The sequence below is a fragment of the Trichechus manatus genome, unplaced genomic scaffold (assembly GCF_000243295.1).
Source record: "Trichechus manatus latirostris isolate Lorelei unplaced genomic scaffold, TriManLat1.0 scaffold00153, whole genome shotgun sequence".
Classification (NCBI taxonomy): domain Eukaryota; kingdom Metazoa; phylum Chordata; class Mammalia; order Sirenia; family Trichechidae; genus Trichechus; species Trichechus manatus.
Genome location: NW_004444089.1, coordinates 1,745,185 through 1,763,676, shown reverse-complemented (window position 1 = coordinate 1,763,676; position 18,492 = coordinate 1,745,185). Strand labels below are relative to the sequence as shown.

General features: G+C 42.3%; 1 protein-coding gene across 1 annotated transcript in view; it reads left to right on the top strand.

Annotated features, from left to right (window-relative positions):
- SLC15A1 (solute carrier family 15 member 1) overlaps window positions 1-18,492 on the top strand; it is a 37,885-nt gene that overhangs the window by 18,168 nt on the left and 1,225 nt on the right. The window contains exons 15-21 of the mRNA XM_012558266.1: window positions 5,215-5,334; window positions 6,599-6,745; window positions 7,434-7,483; window positions 15,626-15,733; window positions 15,856-15,964; window positions 16,512-16,655; window positions 18,164-18,271. Coding sequence (XP_012413720.1) covers window positions 5,215-5,334; window positions 6,599-6,745; window positions 7,434-7,483; window positions 15,626-15,733; window positions 15,856-15,964; window positions 16,512-16,655; window positions 18,164-18,271 — 786 coding nt within the window. The remainder of the gene's footprint in view (window positions 1-5,214; window positions 5,335-6,598; window positions 6,746-7,433; window positions 7,484-15,625; window positions 15,734-15,855; window positions 15,965-16,511; window positions 16,656-18,163; window positions 18,272-18,492) is intronic.

Below are 18,492 nucleotides of genomic sequence, written 5' to 3'. Positions count from 1 at the left end.
CAGCGCCCTCTCCCGGGGGGTTAGGTGGGACATTGTCTTTGGATTCTCCAGCGCCCTCTCCGGGGGGTTAGGTGGGACGTTGTCTTTGGATTCTCGAGCGCCCTCTTCCCGGGGGGTTAGGTGGGACGTTGTCTTTGGATTCTCGAGCGCCCTCTTCCCGGGGGGTTAGGTGGGACGTTGTCTTTGGATTCTTGAGCGCCCTCTCCCGGGGGGTTAGGTGGGACGTTCCAAAGTCCTCTTTCTTCATGACTGAAAGGAGTAGGGGAGGCCAGGGTCTTTCCGTATAAACGCAGCCCTGTAGCTATAGAAGATGTGAAGCCAGGGACAAAACAGTTCCTTTCAGCCAGTGTAACCATGGATTCTTACCACTGCAAAAGCTGCAGCTGGGAATATGATCAAATAGGTGGGTTAAACTGGGAGAAAAATGAGATAACAGTTACGTAAATACAAAGCCTCGGTTTATAATACATTTTTTTTTTAACAGGCACGAGGTTTATGGAACTTGTTCCTTTGTAATCTAAATGTCTATTGGATCTGTTTAAAAGAAGTCCATCACTTACAAGCAGGCAGCACTTCAGAAATTTGTACATTGTTCTTTTGATGGAAAAAGATATTTTTAATTCCAATGTTTCTACTGATGATTTGCTCCTAAACTGATCCAGAAGTCTACTGAGCCCCAAATGGGGCGAATCTAGACTTATAATCCTGTTAGTTTGAGATTAGGTTCTAGAAAGAGGGCATTATGTCATATGTAAAAAAAGAGATTAGAGGGGTTTTTTTTTTTTTTGGCTGATACTTTAAAAAAAGATTTTTTTTTATTGTACTTTAGATGAAGGGTTACAGAACAAATAGTTTCTCATTAAACAGCTAGTGCACATGCTGTTGTATGACATTGGTTACCAACCCCACGACATGTCAACACTCCCTTCTCGAACCTGGGTTCCCTATTATCAGCTTTCCTGTCCCCTCCTGCCTTCTAGTCCTTACCCCTGGGCTGGTGTGCCCCTTTAGTCTCATTTTGTTTTATGGGGCTGTCTAATCTTTGGCTGAAGGGTGAACCGCAGGAGTGACTTCATTACTGAGCTAAAACAGTGTCCGGGGGCCATACTCTTGGGGTTTCTCCAGTCTCTGTCAGGCCAGTAAGTCTGGTCTTTTTTTGTGAGTTAGAATTTTGTGCTACATTTTTCTCCAGCTCTGTCCGGGACCCTCTGTTGTGATCCCTGTGAGAGCAGTCAGTGGTGGTAGCCAGGCACCATCTAGTTGTACTGGACTCAGTCTGGTGGAAGCTGTGGTAGTTGCGATCCATTAGTCCTTTGGACTAATCTTTCCCTTGTATCTTGTTTTCTTCATTCTCCCATAAAGAGGGTTTTTTTGTTGGTATGTTTGTTTTCTCTTTTGGGGGGGAGGGGCATAGCTAGCCTTGTGGAAAATATTTGTTGGTTAAAGTGGACAAGGAATGCTTCAGTGACACTGGGATTTGAGAGAGGACACTGTAGGAAAAAGGCAAAAGCCTGAACAAAGGAGAGTGGAGACAGGAGGCATAAAGCATTTGTGAGAGGATGTGCAGAGCGTTATAGCCAGGGCTGAGGACCAGGCTTCTAGACTTACAGGGAAGGTGGCTCGAATCGGGTGAGAACAGACCTCAGGTGCCACAACAAGGTGCTGAGCTGAGCAAGGAGTTACTCGGCTATTGGAAAACCACGCTTAAAGACCCACGTCTTTGGGGTAATTGCAGGAGATTGCAATGTACGGGCTCTACTGGGATGAAACCAGAGGCAAGGCAGCTGTTTTCAGAGACCATTGTAGTGATTTAGCCATGAGGAATTCCTCCCTCTCCTCACTTATCGACATGGGTAGGTTCTAAAGACCAGGTCATTATGCAAAAATAGGCATTGTGCGCAAATGGAGGATGACCACATCAAATCACAAAATGGAAGATGACTATATAACTGCCAAATTACATCATTACATAACTGCCAAATTATACTATTACATAACTGCCAAATCACTGAGAATCATCGCCCAGCCAAGCTCACACATAACCTTAACCATCACATCCAGCATTACTCTCACCTCGCACCTCTGCATTCATTACTGCCAGACGTACATCGTTAATGCACAAAATAGTTGAACAGTAGAGTTTTTACTATTGTTGTAAATGTGAAATGTCGGATAACGAGACAGTTGATAAACAGGGAATAGGTGTAATAGTGTTCAGCCTGAGAAAATGAAAGAAGTAGACAACAAAAGAACAACTCATTCTCTTTCCCTCCCTCCCCCAGAGCCTAGGCCTCCCTTACAATTCCTGACTTTTGTCGATGCCACTGCTTTTATCCTGGTCTTCTAGGCTGGAATACTGTTGTTGGCTGGAGATTCTTCTCTCCCCTCCCCTCAATTTAAAATCCAATCGCTGGAGTCTTACCAGGAGTCAGTCCTTCCATTACTCTCTCAATTTCCCTCTTTCAGACCCTCACTGGTCCAGCTGAGGAAGAGGCAGTAGCTCCGCTATGTCTTGGGTCTGTCTCTGTCCAGTCTTTCCTTCCTGTCCCCCAAGATTAACCTTTCCGAGCAGCTCTGATCACGTTCCACTCCTATCTTAAAGTCAAAATCTTCATTAGTACCCTGTTTCTGCCTTTAGAATAAAAGCTAAACTCTTTGGCCAGGGGATCAGAGGTCTCTACGCCAGGCTTTCTCAACCTTGGCACTTATTGACATTTCGGGCAGGATAATTCTTTGTTGTGGGGGCTGCCCTGTGCATTGTAGAATGTTTACCAGCAATAGCACCATCCCCCCTCACTGTAACAACCAAAATGTCCCCAAACATTGTCAAATGTGCCCAGGCAGGATAATTCTTCCTGGTTAAGAACCAGTGGTCTGGAGACTAGTCCAGCTAACCTTTGCAAGTGACCATCATCATCACTTCCTTTCAGCCATACTTTCAGACTAACTGACCAAGCCTGCAGTCCCCGTCCAAGCTCTGATTTCTTCGTTGTATGTCTCTGTTCTACTTAAAATGCCCCCTTTCCTCACTTTCATTTTTGTGGCTATTGTATACCTACACCTGTAACCTGGCCATCATTTAATCATTTAAGACCCAACTGAAACGCCACCATTTCCTCCTAAATTCCTCCTCAATTCCTTCTCTCCGTACCCCTTGACTCCAAGTGGAAGATAACCCCTCTTTCCACTGAAGTCACATAGTAGATTATCACTGGTTTTCCCATTGCCTGCACATCAAACATCACTTTCTACTCTGTGTTGGCGGTATACACATCACATCTCTGCTACTGGTTAGCTGGTACCCTGTCTGATTCATACTTATAACCTCAAAAACACTTAACGAAGTTCTTTCTGCACGGTAAGGGCACACTACGTACTCGCCAAATGAAAGTATAAGTGAATATGTGGCTGTTATAATCTGGGAAGTATGAGTAGGAGAGAAGTATTGGGAAAACTTTCTGCTCTCAGTGGGTTGGAAAAGCTTGCTTCCCTTTGTCATAGAAATATCCCTGCCCAGAGTAGAAGGGACAGCTTAAAAGCAAAGTGTGGTAACTGTGGAGTCTTTGGTGCTGTAGGCTGTTGAACCCGAGGGAACTCAAGAATGGGAAGAGCAAAGCTTGTAAATTGCAGCAGAAAGAAAGAAAGATCTGGTTATTGAGTTCTTCAGTGTATATTGTGTATTTCTGTCCCCAAACAAAGCTAAAGCAAGACAGGTGTGTTGTGATGCAGGTGAAGCTGTGTGAGGTGTGGTGTTTCAGTTTTGGTTTTATTCCTTGGAGCCTCACCCCATTCCTATAGGTTTATCTGTGCTTCTCTCTCCCAGTCTCTCACCTCCAGTGTCCCCATGAGTCTTCCTCCTCCTCTTTCCTCTCCCTCCCAACCCTAGCTCATGAGAAGCTGTCAGTTTACTTCCTTAGCTGTCTCACTGGAAAGCAGTCTCCAAGTGTTACAGACTACCAGTCCTTTATTGTATTGGGGGAGCCCTGGTGGCACAGTGGTTAAGAGCTACAGCTGCTAACCAAAAGGTTGGCAGTTCAAATCCACTAGCTGCTCCTTAGAAACCCTATGGGGCAGTTCTACTCTGTCCTATAGGGTTGCTATGAGTTTTGGAATTGAATTGATGGCAATGAGTTATTGTGTTGGGGGTCTCAAGACTACACCGAAGTTCAGCGATCTGCTGGGAGGACTCACAGGACTCAGCATGCAGTCATGCCCATGGCTGTGATTTATTACAACAGCAACAAAAATACAAGCAAAATCACAAAAAGGAAAAGTGCATGGGACGAAGTCTGGAGGAAACCAGGTGCCAGCTTCCAAGAGTCTTCTTTCATTGCCATCGAGTTGTTTCCAACTCATAGCGACCCTATAGGACAGAGCAAAATTGTCCCATAGGGTTTCCAAGGAGTGGCTGCTGGACTCAAACTGCTGACCTTTTGGTTAGCAGCTGAGCTCTTTCTTAACCACTATGCCACCAGGGCTCCTTGGAGTCACATAGGACACGCTTAATTCTCCAGCATTGAGGTGTTACAGCATATGTGAAGTGTTGTCTACCAGAGAAGCTCACCTGAGCCTAGGCGTCCAAGGTTTCTACTGGGAGTCAAGTCACATAGGACCCTCTGGCTAGCACATACCAAAGTTCCAGACTACCAGAAGCAAAACAGCTATTCAGCACAAGCCCTACTGTGTACACAAACAGTTTAGGCTCAGTAAGCCTCTCATCAGTTCTGGGAATGGTGGGAACCCTCCCCAAGTCCAGGTTCCCAGATGCTAGTCAAGGGCTAGCCCTGTAGGCAGGCCTTTCTAAAGAGAGCAGTCTTAGTCCTGCTGTGTTAATTTTTTTCTGCATATTTATGATGGATGCTTATAATTTTAACAGAGGCAGGCATTCATTTAGACTGTGGCTACTGTGGCCCCCTCAGATACTAGGCTCCATAACCTGGTATCCTTTGACTAGGAGGTAGCTCGGTAAGACCATGAGCAGCCTCTTTGCGATTTCTTCCACGTTCTGTACAAATATAACTTTCTGTGAGCGCCATGATGTGAAGGATTGGTAAGCACCACTCCCTGATGCCTCGCTTAGTAAGGAAAGTTTGGTTTGCCTCAGCCAACACAGGTTTTCTTGGCTAGTTGAGAAGTAACTCCAATGCCAGGGTTAAGATGATCTTCAGTGTTGCACTGAAGAGCTCACTGTCAATTTCCGTTTATTTTGCTCAGAAAACTCTTCCAGTCTTCCCCAAAGGAAATGAAATCCAACTTAAGGTAATGAATATAGGAAGTGATGGCGTGAATATATCATTTTCTGGAGTGATGGAGCCACTTGGCCCAGGGTCTCAAGTAAGTAGAATGAAATGCAACTTTCTTTCTTGTCTTCCGACCTGATTTATGGAGCCCTGGTGGCATAGTGGTTAAGGGCTTGCCTGACCAAAAGGTCAGCAGTTCAAATCCACCAGCTGCTCCTTGGAAAGCTGATGGGGCAGTTCTGCTCTGTCCTATAGGGTCGCTGTGAGTCGGAAACAACTCGACGGCAATGGGTTTGGTTTTTTTGTTTGTTTGTTTGACCTGATTTATAACAAGATTTGGAAAAGTTGTTCTTCCTGGTCCTTGTATTAATCTCAAGCTCAGCCCACACATGAAATGTCTTAGTATCTTGATCTTATTTTGTCTTCAATCTAGACCAGTGTGCCTCAAACTTTAATGTGTATCATAATCGCCTGGGGAGCTTGTTAAAATGCAGGTTCTTAATTAGCTGTTCTGAAATTCTGCATCTTTAACAAGTTCTCAGGTGAAGATGTTGCTCCCAGATATGGAACCACACTTTAAATAGTGAGGATCTAGGTCAGTGGTTCTCAATGGTGGTGGGGGTGGGGGGAGAGGGGGGTTTTCCCCCCAGGGAACATTTGGCAACCTCTCGAGACATTATGGTTGTCCTGATGGGATTGTTCTATTGATATCTGGAGTGCTGCTGAAGATCCTACAGGGCACTTGACAGCCCCTCCTCCCCCCACCCCAAAGAATTCTCTGGTCCAAAACATCAACGTTAGGTTGGAAAACCCTAATCTAAATGACCACTGGTCGAGATCACTGATGCATACTGGAGAGTTTTCGAGGCTGGGACCCAGGCATCAGAATTTCTAAGAGTTTGATTTAACTAGTCTCATTTCTGTTTAGCCCAGATTGAGAACCACTACCTCAGATCTTGCCAGATTAATAACCTTGAAGGAAAAAAAAACCAAACTTTGCCTCTTGGGGTGGGGGCAGCCCAGTATTGTTTTTCACCAGGCTGTTCCTTTTCTTTTGATGCTGTTCTCTGCCTAATGATAGAAACAATGTCCACAGCATTTATCTTTATAAAACAAAGTAAGATGCATGACAGAAAGCCTGATTTCTGTGGCAATCCTAAAACACTTCATGACAGAGTCCGTAATGGTGGGTAGGGAGCTTAGACAAACAAATGCAGAACCCCAAAACATTTCTTGATGTGTTTGAGCCTGAGTTTGGGTGTTACATAATGCGCCTTATAGTTCAACTCCACAGTGTAGGACAATACTCCAGAGAGGCTTAGTGCTATTAACTGTGACTCCTTTTCCCCCATCTGTAGACAGATGGATTTATGACTTTTGATGTAGACAAACTGCCAAATATAAGCATTTCTTCTAATGGGCTACAAGACACTCCAGTAACTAATACCTTTGAGCCGGGCCAGCGCCACACCCTTCTCATCTGGGCCGCCAACCAGTACCGAGTGGTAAGTGTTCGGGCACCTGCAATGGGCTCTTTACTCTCTGTGACACTGTCAACACAGCGGTGGTGTGACTGTTTTACTCCCATGTAGTAGTATTTTAGATAATCGTCAGTTTCTTCTTCAAGAATATGAGTCATTTAACTTCCCAATAAAAGTCTGACTGATGGATGGGAAGGGATAATATTAATTATAATTTCTACTGAGTGACTGGAAAATCAGAGCAGTCTCTGAAAAACATACAGTGAGTATATCAGGTGAAAGCAATAAAAATACATATAAAATAAGATTTCATGACAAAATATTGAAGTCTCTCTCTCTCTCTATGTATATATATGCCATATAATGAGACTTTCAGCATATAAAGAAACTATAAAAGTATAGTTAACTCAATGAAGGAGCTGCAAGTATTCTGTTAGGATGAATTTAAGTGAGTCTCTACAGAAGCCCAATAAGGAATGAAGACTTCCTTGGTCATGTGTTTAATTGGGGAGCTGTTCAGTGGCATAAAAATTTTATGTTAACCTCAAAGAAAACCACGATTAAAGAAATGGAACTCTTCAAGTATAATTATGCCCTTAGCTCCTATGATAAATGTCAACCTCACTTGTTTTCAAAGGCTGAAATGTTAATTTGAATTTACTCTAATTAATTAGATTTTCAAAATTTTTTATATTACTGTTTTCTCTTTCAGGTAAAGGATGGCCTTAACCAGAAGCCAGCAAAAGGAGAAAATGGAATCAGGTATATACATTTCTTTAAAACTTAAGTTAAAGCAGCATCTTATAGAAGTAATGCATACGCATAGTAAAGTCCAACTGTAAGAAGTATATAAAATGAAAGTATAGGGTTTATTCCAAGAATGTAACGCTGTTTCAGTAGTCAAAAAAATCAATATAATCCATCATCTTAATAAACTAAAGAGGAAAATCCACATCTCTATGTCAATTATAACAGAAAAGACATTTGATAAAATTCAGCATTCATCCATGATAAAAACTCTCAGTAAACTAGAAATAGAACTTCCTTATCTTCATAAAGGACATCTAAAAAAAAGCTCAACCTAACCTTCTGCTTAATGGTGAAAGTTTGAATGCTTTCCCCCTAAAATTAGAAACAGGATAAGGTTGTCCACTCTCCCCACTTCTATTCAGCATCCTTCTGGAAAATCTAGCCACTGCAATAAGACAAGAAAAAGTAGTAAAAAGCATCCAAATTAGAAAGAAAGAAAGAAAATTATCCCCACTCACAGATGACACGATTGTCTATAAACAAAGTCCCAAGGATATTGGGGGGGGGGGGAAGCTCATAGAATCAATATGAGTTTAGAAAGGATACAAGGCTAACAAGAAAAATCCATCATATTTCTATATTGGCAATGGACACCTGGAAACTAGTATTTAAAAACCATACCATTTAAAATAGCTCCAAAAAAGATGAGATGCTTAGGTGTAAGTCTAACAAAACATGTGCAGGATGTGAGTGCTGTAAATTAGCAAATGCAAACAAAAGAAATCAAAGAAGAGCTAAATAAATAGACAGACATGCTGGGTACATTGATTAGACGATAACACATGGGAGGGCGTATAGAAGTACATCCACGTACATGTGGACATGCTGCAAATATACACAGTATACAATAGTGCACACAGGGAACACAGTCATGAGACTTCTTAGCCATAACCATACACCTCCTGGGACTGAGATAGTGGGCTTGAGGGCCAGGGACTATAATCTCGAGGGACTTCTAGGTCAGCTGGCATACCATACTCCACACAGTGTTCTACATCCTAACTTGGTGAGCAGTGACCAGGGTCTTAAAAGCTTTCAAGGGGCCATCTAAGATACAACAATTGGTCTCTTCCCATTTGGAGCAAAGAAGAGTGAAGAAAACCAAAGACTCAAGGAAAATATTAGTCCAAAGGACTAATGAACCACATGAACTACTGCCTCCACTAGCCTGAGACCAGAAGAACTAGGTAGTGCCCAGCTACCACTACTGACAGCTTTGACCAGGATCACAATAGTAGGTCATGGACACAGTGGGAGAGAAATGTAGAACAAAATCCAAACTCATAAATTATAAGACCAGACTTACTGGTCTGATAGAGACTGGTAGAACCTCCAAGACTATGGCCCTTAGACACCCTTCAAACTTGGAACTGAAATCACTCCGGAGATCACATTATAGCCATACAAGAGACAGGCCTATAAAATGAACAGTAACACCAGTAAGGAATGTACACCTCAGAACAATCAACTATAAGAGACCTAAAGGGCAGTATCTGCCCAAAAGCAAAGCTTAGAAGGAAGGTAGGGGCAGGAAAGCCGGGCATATGGACATGGGGAACCCAGGGAGGAAGGTGGGGAGAGTGCTGACCCATTCAAGGGATTGCAATTAATGTCACAAAACAAGCTGTGTATAAATTGTTGAATGAAAAACTAATTTGCTCTGTAAATTTTCACCTAAACCACAACAAAATGTTAAAAAAAGAAAAAAGTTAATATAATAAAGATGCTAATTCTCTCCAAATTGGTCCATATATTTAATGCAATTCCTACCAAAATCCTAGCAATGTTCTTATATAGACAAGCTAATTTTAAAATTTATATGGAAAGGTAAAATAAGTAGAATAGCCAAAATAATTTTGAAAAAAAGGATAAAGTTGGAAGACTCATACTATTGCCAATTTTAAGACTTATTCTAAAGCTACAGTAATCAAGACAAAGCAGTAGTGGCAAAGGGATAGACCCATAGATCAATGGAACAGAACAGACAGTCCAACGATAGGCCCACACAAGTACGGCCGACTGATTTTTGACAAAGGTGCAAAGGCAATGCAATGGACTAAGGATAGTCTTTTCAACAAATGGTGTTGAATTATTTGGATATTCGCATGTAAAAAATAAACCTTTTATTATGCTCTCTCAAGATCTATCTATATGGGATCAAATTGACAACAGTAACTTGAAAGATAGGAACCTTGGGGGCAGTGAGTTTATATTTATACCAAGATCCCAATTTCCTAATTATACTATGATCCAAGGACTCCACTTTCCTCTCTGAAAACCAACTTTTCAGCATGCTCTTTGATCTAACTGGACCAATTACTCTATAGTCCCGCTATATCCAGAAGGAAAAAAAAGAACTCAAAGAAACCCAAACCCATTTGTAGAGTCAATTGTGACTCATGATGACCCCATGTTATAGAGCAGAACTGCTCCATAGGGTTTTATAGGCTTTTCTTCATGGTGATCTTTTTGGAAGCAGATCACTAGGTCTTTCTAATGCAGAGCTGCTGGGTGGGTTCGAACCACCAACCTTTCAGTTAGTAGACAAGCTCAAACCATTTTCACCACCCAGGGACCACTTTGCTCATAGACATTCTCATTGTACCGTCAGGTTAGTGCCTTTCTTTCTTGGGTTCCACATCAACTTTCTAAGACACTTTTCTTGTTTGCTGGAGCATATGCTCCAATATCTTACCAAGAAAAGCTGTGAGGTAATTCCAAGTCCTTGCAGGCCTGGAAATGCCTTTTTCTGTTCTCACACACCATTTTCCTCCAGAACTTTGGAGGCTCGTCTCTTTTGGCTTTTAGCACTCAAGCAACCCAATCCAATGCCATCGAGGCTATTGGGACTCATAGAGACCCTATAGGACAGAGTAGAACTGGCCCATAGGGTTTCCAAGGAGCGCCTGGAGGATTCAAACCGCCAACCCTTTGGTCAGCAGCCATAGCTCTTAACTACTTTGCCACCAGAGTTTCCTTTTTAGCACTCAGTTATGCTGAAAAGAGGGGGAAAAATTATCTGTCAGTCTTTGTAGCTGATTTTATTTTCTTCTCACAAGCTTTTGGTATCTTCTTTTTCCTTGGTGCCCACAAATTTCTTTGAAGTGTAACTAAATGTGGATGTGATTTTATTCATCTTGCCATTACTAATTCCTTTCAAATTTTGTTTTCCTCTCCTCATCGTCTTTGTTCCCTTTTGCTGGGTCTTCTGGATTGTTCCTCTGTCCCACACACACGCACATACACACAACACTCCTAGTAGATCTGGAAGGAAAATCCCTGCTGATGGTTGCCTGGCACTTCCCTGCACTTTGCATTTGATGTAAGCTGGAAGCTCCTAATGTGGTTTTCACTGCTTTGATTTCTTCAGAAATGTTTCCTAACTTTGGCAACTTTGGGAAATTTAGCTCATGGTATTTATCCTTTCTGTTCTGGTGCTGCTAAAGTTTCATTTTTCTTGAAACGTCTTTGATGAGATCTTGGGAAGGAAGGAAGACACATGTGACCACAACCCTTTCCCTGACTTCCCACCCATGTGGTCACAGATGAATGGGAAACTTTCCCTGTAATTGGCAACGTCACATCCTAAATCGATCGAAGGTTTTATTATTTGTGTAATGCCCTGGAGAGAACACATAAAAAAGGGAAGTTCTAGAAAACTAGTATCACATAATAATTGATGAACAGAAGATTCTGGAAGTCAGACTATGTATGAATATGGTGTCCTTTATAAATTATATATATAAACTACTGTACCAAATTAATATGTACATCATAAAACAGCTATAAAAAATACAAAAAGTATGAGAAAAGTAAAAAATCATGTTACAAATATTTTTACTCACTACCAGTTGCTGTTGAGTCAATTCTGATTCCTGGTGACCCCGCTTGTGTCAGAGTAGAATCAGGCTCCATAGAGTTTTTGATGGTTGATTTTTCAGAAGTAGATTGCCAGGCCTTTCTTCCAAGGGACCTCTGGATGGACTCGAACCTCCAACCTTTGGGTTAGCAGCCAAGCACTTAACTGTTTGCTCCACCCAGGAACTCCATTTTACTCATTAGTGGTACAAAAATTTTATGTGAAAGTAAGGTGATTGAGTATCCTTCATTATTGTCTAAAAATCTCAGTTTAAGATTTGAAAACAGCTAAGTAGAGACTAATTTTAAATTCGGTTTATTTCAAACCTTAGTGTTCATGACTGTCATGACTGAAGAAGATAGCTGCTTCAGAGAGAGTGTGTGGGTGAAGCATAAGTAGATAAAAAAAAAAAAAACTTTAAAAAACAGATGGTTTCAATAAATGGTGCTGGGACGACTGGAAATCCACAGGCAAAAGGCTGAAACTGGACCCCCACCTCACACCATACACAAAGATTAACTCAACGCATCATAAACCTCAATGTAACAAAAACAATTATAAAACTCTCAGGAGAAAAACAGGACCAAATCTTTGTGACCTTGAGTCAGGCAATGGTTTCTTAGATCTGAAACCAAAAGCACAAGCAACAAAAGAAAGTATAATAACTTGGACTTACATGTACGTGAATTATATCTCAATAAAGCTGTTAAACAACTAGGAAGGCATGGATCCCTCTACTCGCTTAGTTAGACTTTAAGGAGCTGGCTCCATCTTGTCATTCTCTTAGCTGGTTCCCACTCTCCATCCTTCACTCCTATGATCATGTTACAGCTTTTGACACTGATGCCCCTTCTGAGGTTTAAACTAAGGTGAGGCCTTACTGGGACCCTAGTACTGTGCCTGATCAAAACTCTGACCGTGCAACAGATGTTATATGTCTGCTCTCGCCCTTCAAAACACTCAGGGTGTGTTTGCTGCTTATATGCTACTATTTCCTATGCTGGTATATGAAAACACATCTTTGATGCGTCTTCTATTAAATTTCTTTCATTCTTATCAGTATCTCACACCGGCCCTGAAACATGTTGTACAGATAGTAGTACTCTAGTCTCACAGGTGGGATTTAGCCAGAGTCTTATGGCTTATAAATTGTAAAGCCAGGCCCCAGGCCCAAGAGTCTACTTTCTAATCCCACATTCTCCCTGCTGTCTCTCTTTTGAATGGTTGATCTTAATCTTTGATAAAGGTAGCACTGACAATTTGAAGCAGTATTAATTCTATCTACTTAGGGATCAAAGACCACAGCCTTCAGTATGGATTACACCTCAAAATAAGGAAAACAAAAATCCTCACTACTGGACCAATAAGCAACATCATGATAAATGAAGAAAATATTGAAGTTGTCAAGGATTTGATTTTACTTGGATCCACAATCAACACCCATGGAAGCAGAAGTCAGGAAATCAAAAGACGCATTGCATTGGGCAAATCTGCTGCAAAAGACCTCTTTCAAGTGTTGAAAAGCAAAGACGTCACCTTGAAGACTAAGGTGTGCCTGACCCGAGCTATGGTGTTTTCAATCGCCTCATATGCATGTGAAAGCTAGACTATTAATAAGGAAGACGGAAGAATTGCTGCCTTTGAATTGTGGTGTTGGCTAAGAGTATTGAATACCATGGACTGCCAAAAGAAGGAGCAAATCTGTCTTGGAAGAAGTACATCCAGAATGCTCCTCAGAAGGAAGAATGGCGAGACTACATCCTACATACTTTGGACATGTTGTCAGGAGGGGTCAATCCCTGGAGAAGGACATCGTGCTTGGTAAGTAGAGGGTCAGTGAAAAAAAGGAAGACCCTCAACAAGATGGACTGACACGGTGGCTGCAACAATGGGCTCAAGCATAACAATGATTGTGAGGATGGTGCGGGACCGGGCAGGGTTTTGTCCTGTGGTGCAGAGGGTCGCTATGAGTTGGAACCGACCTGACGGCCCCTGACGACAACAACAGGGTCTTATTGACTCACTGTCAGGTTTGCTCTTCCATATTAATCACCTGCCAAACTACACCAAGTAGAATACCTTGGGACTTCATGACCTGAGTTGAATTCTTGGAAATTTTCTCCAAATACCTAGCAGTTAACCAATATTATTTTTGCCACAAAGCTGGTGAAACTTTGCCACATTTCTCAGGGATGTAAAGGTTCAATTGTACCTGACAGCACTTCTTGTTGTTGTGTGCCATCGAGTCGCTTCTGACTCACAGTGACCCTATATGACAGAGTAGAACTGCCTCATAGGGTTTCCTAGGCTGTAATCTTTATGGGGCATAAAGATTGGAGGAAGACTCATTAACAACCTGCATTATACAGATAACACAACCTTGTTTGCTGAAAGTGAAGAGGATTTGAAGTCTTGCTGATGAAGATCAAAGACCACAGCCTTCGGTATGGGTTACACCTCAACATAAAGAAAACAAAAATCCTCGCTACTGGACCAATAAGCAACGTCATGATAAATGAAGAAAAGATTGAAGTTGTCAAGGATTTCATTTTACTTGGATCCACAATCAACACCCATGGAAGCAGAAGTCAGGAAATCAAAAGATGCATTGCATTGGGCAAATTTGCTGCAAAAGACCTCTGTCAAGTGTTGAAAAGCAAAGATGTCCATTGAAGACCAAGGTGCACCTGACCCAAGCCAGGGTGTTTTCAATCGCCTCATTTGCATGCAAAAGCTAGACGATGAATAAGGAAGACCAAAGAAGAATTGTTACCTTTGAATTGTGATGTTGGCTAAGAATACTGAATAATACCATGGACTGCCAAAAGAAGGAGCAAATCTGTCTTGGAAGAAATACAACAAGAATGGTTCTTAGAAGCAAGGATGGTGAGACTACGTCTCACATACTTTGGACATGTTATCAGGAGGGATCAGTCCCTGGAGAAGGAAATCATGCTTGGTAAAGTAGAAGGTCATCGAAAAAAAGGAAGACCCTCAACAAGATGGATTGATTGACACAGTGGCTGCAACAATGGGCTAAAACATAACAACAATTGTGAGGATGGCGCAGGACTAGACACTGTTGTGCGTGGGGTCACTATGAGTCGGAACTGACTTGACCGCATCTAACAACAACAGTCTTTATGGGAGCAGACTGCCAGGGCTTTTCTCCCATGGAGCCACTGGTAGGTTTGAACCGCTGACCTTTCGGTTAGCAGCTGATAGCTTGACCATTATGACACCAGGTCACCTTGACGGTATTTAGGCATACAATATTATTACTTCTCATTCTCTAAGCTGGATAATCTGCTGTTAAGTCCTCATTCACCTGTTTGATGGGAAGTTATCAACTGGTCTTCTTTTAAGCAGCACCCTCCACCTCCCTAGGGTGGTACAGGAGTCTTGATGCCTTTACAGCCTGAAACATTGAAAGAAAGAATCTCTAACCATCTGTCCACAATACTCACCACCTGTATGGTCCTTTGAAGGCAAGCAGCCCGACCAGTTTCATGCGAAGCCTAGGCACAGGGAACTCTGCAGAGACTGGAAGAGTTAGGACCTGGTACCCAGTCTTACTGGGTGTTCCATTAGAGGTGCATTCCAGCAGGAAGGGGTGCTGGCAACTGTGACTCTATGACCTGCATACACAGGTCTCCACCTTCTTAGAGAACTTCCTCAGAACTCTCTCTTACTGCTAGCTTGGCCTACCCCTTCCTCACCAGTCCTTGGTGCCCCTCCCTGCCTCAGGGTCCTGCAGATAAAAGAAATCGATAGTCTTCCCTTCCCTTTGCACCCCGCCCTCCAAAAAGCCCTGGCTGGGGGCTGTCTTTTAGGTACAAGGCAACCTCTTCTTTTCATCCTTCACAACTTTAGCTCTAAAACTTCTGAAGTAAGAAACTCAAAGGCATGGCCGCCTTCTTGAAGGAAGAGACCAATTAGTGCCTATTTCAATCCCCACTTAATATTCCAAAACATCACTGCACTAGTTAGTATTTACAAGAACTCAGAAGAGCACCTGGCAGATATAAACACTGGGCTGAGTAAATTCTGTTGGTGTGTTCTTATGAGCAGGTGAGCAAGAGCAAACCTAGAGCTGCTGCCTGTATAATCCAGAAGTCTTCCACAAACCTCTTAAATGATCTTCAAAAAGAGAACAAAGCCCAATTTCCCGTGCATGTACTGTGACCTAGAGAATTCCATAGTTTGGTTACAAGACAAATGGTTTTCTCTTTCAGATTTGTCAATACCTTTGCCGGGAACATCACCATCACGATGGGTGAGAAAGTTTATGAGAACATCACCAGTCACAATGCCAGCGAGTATCAGTTTTTCACTTCTGGCAGGTAAGTACCTGCACTGAACACTCTGCTCCAAAGTTCAAGGATTTCAAGTCTTTTTCTTTAAACAATACATTCAGGTTTTTAATACCAAGAATGTTAACCTATAGTATTCTTTCTTTTAACAGACAAAGCTTCAAAATAAACTCAACAGAGATTTCACCAAGCTGTAAAAGTGATTTTGAATCTTCCAGCCTTGGATTTGGCAGTGCGTACACATACGTTATAACAAGGCAGGTTAGTAACTCATTGCACTGTACCAAAGGTTCTACTCAAACTTTACTGATATGCATCCTCATAAACACTTAGGATATTGTAATGATTTAGCCAGAGCACTATTAGGATATGTGTTTTAAATGGGCTTAGAGCTCATTCAGTTCACCGCTAAGTCTTTAACTTATCATTGATTTAAGTTAATCATTAGAATAAAATTAAACAGACTGACTTACTCTGACAGTTCAGACATCTGATGCTTCCTTATAGACCATGAACATGGACTTTAGAAACTTGTAGTTCAAAGAGATGGCCATGCTTTAAGCAAACCTGACTTCTAATCTACTCTCTTAAGAGGAAAATAATAATGAATGTATCTTCAAATCCCACCAAGGCTATTCTATCATAAGTGTAAAACGCAACATTGGATATTTACATGTAAAGTGTGTAGTTACCTAATAAAACTTATGCCTTCACCCTGGAAAGTCAAACTTAACTTGTCTGTTTGAACAATTTTTATTATGAAAGCAATCTTGATTTTCTTTTTCCCTTTTTTGCCTTCTTTATTTAGAGTGATGGTTGCCCTGGAAAGGAGGAGTTTTTAGACATCCCGGCCAACACACTCAGCATGGCCCTGCAGATCCCACAGTACTTCCTCATCACCTGTGGGGAGGTGGTTTTCTCCATCACCGGGCTGGAATTCTCATATTCTCAGGTGTCTTGTTAGTTTGTTTTCACTACCCTACCCCTACACTCCTGCCTTTGAAAAATCTTTGTTGTTAGCTGCCATTAAACAATGCTACTGGTATAAAAGAAAATGAGACTAAATGGGCACACCAGCCTAGGGGCAAGGACGAGAAGGCAGGAGGGGACAGGAAAGCTGGCGATGGGGAACCCAAGGTCGAGAAGGGGAGAGTATTGACATGTCGTGGGGTTGGCAACCAATGTCACAAGTGAATATGTATATTGTTTACTGAGAAAGTAGTTTGCTCTGTAAACCTTCATCTAAAGTACAATTTTAAAAAAATGCTACTGGTAGTTCTTTTAAATCTGGTATAGCCATATGTTTATAATTTTTAAAAATTCTAGACAGAATTATGGTATCTTTCATAGAACATGATCTTTGACATCACTATGTGTATACACTGAGTGTATATAGACATATGTGCATGCATTCACAGAGTCAGGCAATAGAAGTTTAGGGGTCCTAAGAATCAAGAGGAGCGCTAGTGGTACAGTGGTTAAGAGCTCAGCTGCTAACCAAAAGGTCAGCCGTTTGAATTCACCAGCCCCACCTTGGAAACCCTATGGGGCAGTTCTACTTTCTACTCTGTCCTATACGGTCGCTGTGACTCTGAATCAACTCCACGGCATTGGATTCTTCGGGTTCAGTAGAAAAAGCTATCTGAGCGACTGCTACCCACATGATGACGGTCAGTGGAGTGTACATCCTGAAACAACGGGCTGATATCACCTGGTCACAGCAGTGCTCGTGTACTGGTTGGTGGCCTCAGCATCTTTACGTTTCGGTTGAGGTTGCTTTGTAGCGCCCGGTAAACACACTGAATACTGCCTAGCTTTAAAAAAACAAAACAGGTTTAGAAAAATACCATTGCTTTTAAGTATATCAGACTAGTGAGGCAAATTTTGCTGATACCTGAATTAAAGCTCAATTTCTGAACTGTTCTATCAAAACTACAGGTACAGTCACTGTATCCCAAAATGCCTAGGACCTCCAGTATTTCTAGGGACAACTGTAAATATGAGCTGAATAAGCCCTTTCTGCAGTGACCTTACCATCTAATCCAGGAGATGACAGTAATACAGGTGACAAGAATGTAGAGAGGTTTTGGTCAAGCGACAGGGAAGAGCACAGAAAAGCAAGCTGACAGCCTAGAAATCAGCCTCTATTTGAAGGCGGAAAATATTGTGAAGGATAACTCTGCCCAGAAACTCTTCTGAATAAAAAGAACTGGTTCCAATGTAGATTTGTCTATTTAGTGAAGATGACAACTTCGCTGGTGAAAAGTTGAAAAGCAAGGGATTTTGGTATGCTCGTACAACATGAGTGTTTTGGTGTGTTAGCCTTTGTGCATTTAAACCAGCTTGGCTTCTATCAGGCACTTTTAGGGTTGACTGCTTCATTAAATGAATCAGTAAGTTGTGTTCTTCTGCTCTGAGGATAAGACCTAGATTCAAATTCATGTTGCTTTGCCTCTGCAGGCTCCTTCCAACATGAAGTCGGTGCTTCAAGCGGGATGGCTGTTGACAGTGGCGTTTGGCAACATCATTGTGCTAATTGTGGCAGGGGCAGGCCACTTCAGTAAGCAGGTACCGGACAGAGAAGGAGACTACACACACCTCTGTCTTCTTGGCACATGCTCATCATGACCACCCTCCCTGCCCGCCACATGTACACGGTCACCGTGACAACCTCCCTGCCCACCACATGTACATGGTCACCGCGGCCACCCTCCCTGCCCGCCACATGTACGCGGTCACCGCGGCCACCCTCCCTGCCCGCCACATGTACGCGGTCACCGCGGCCACCC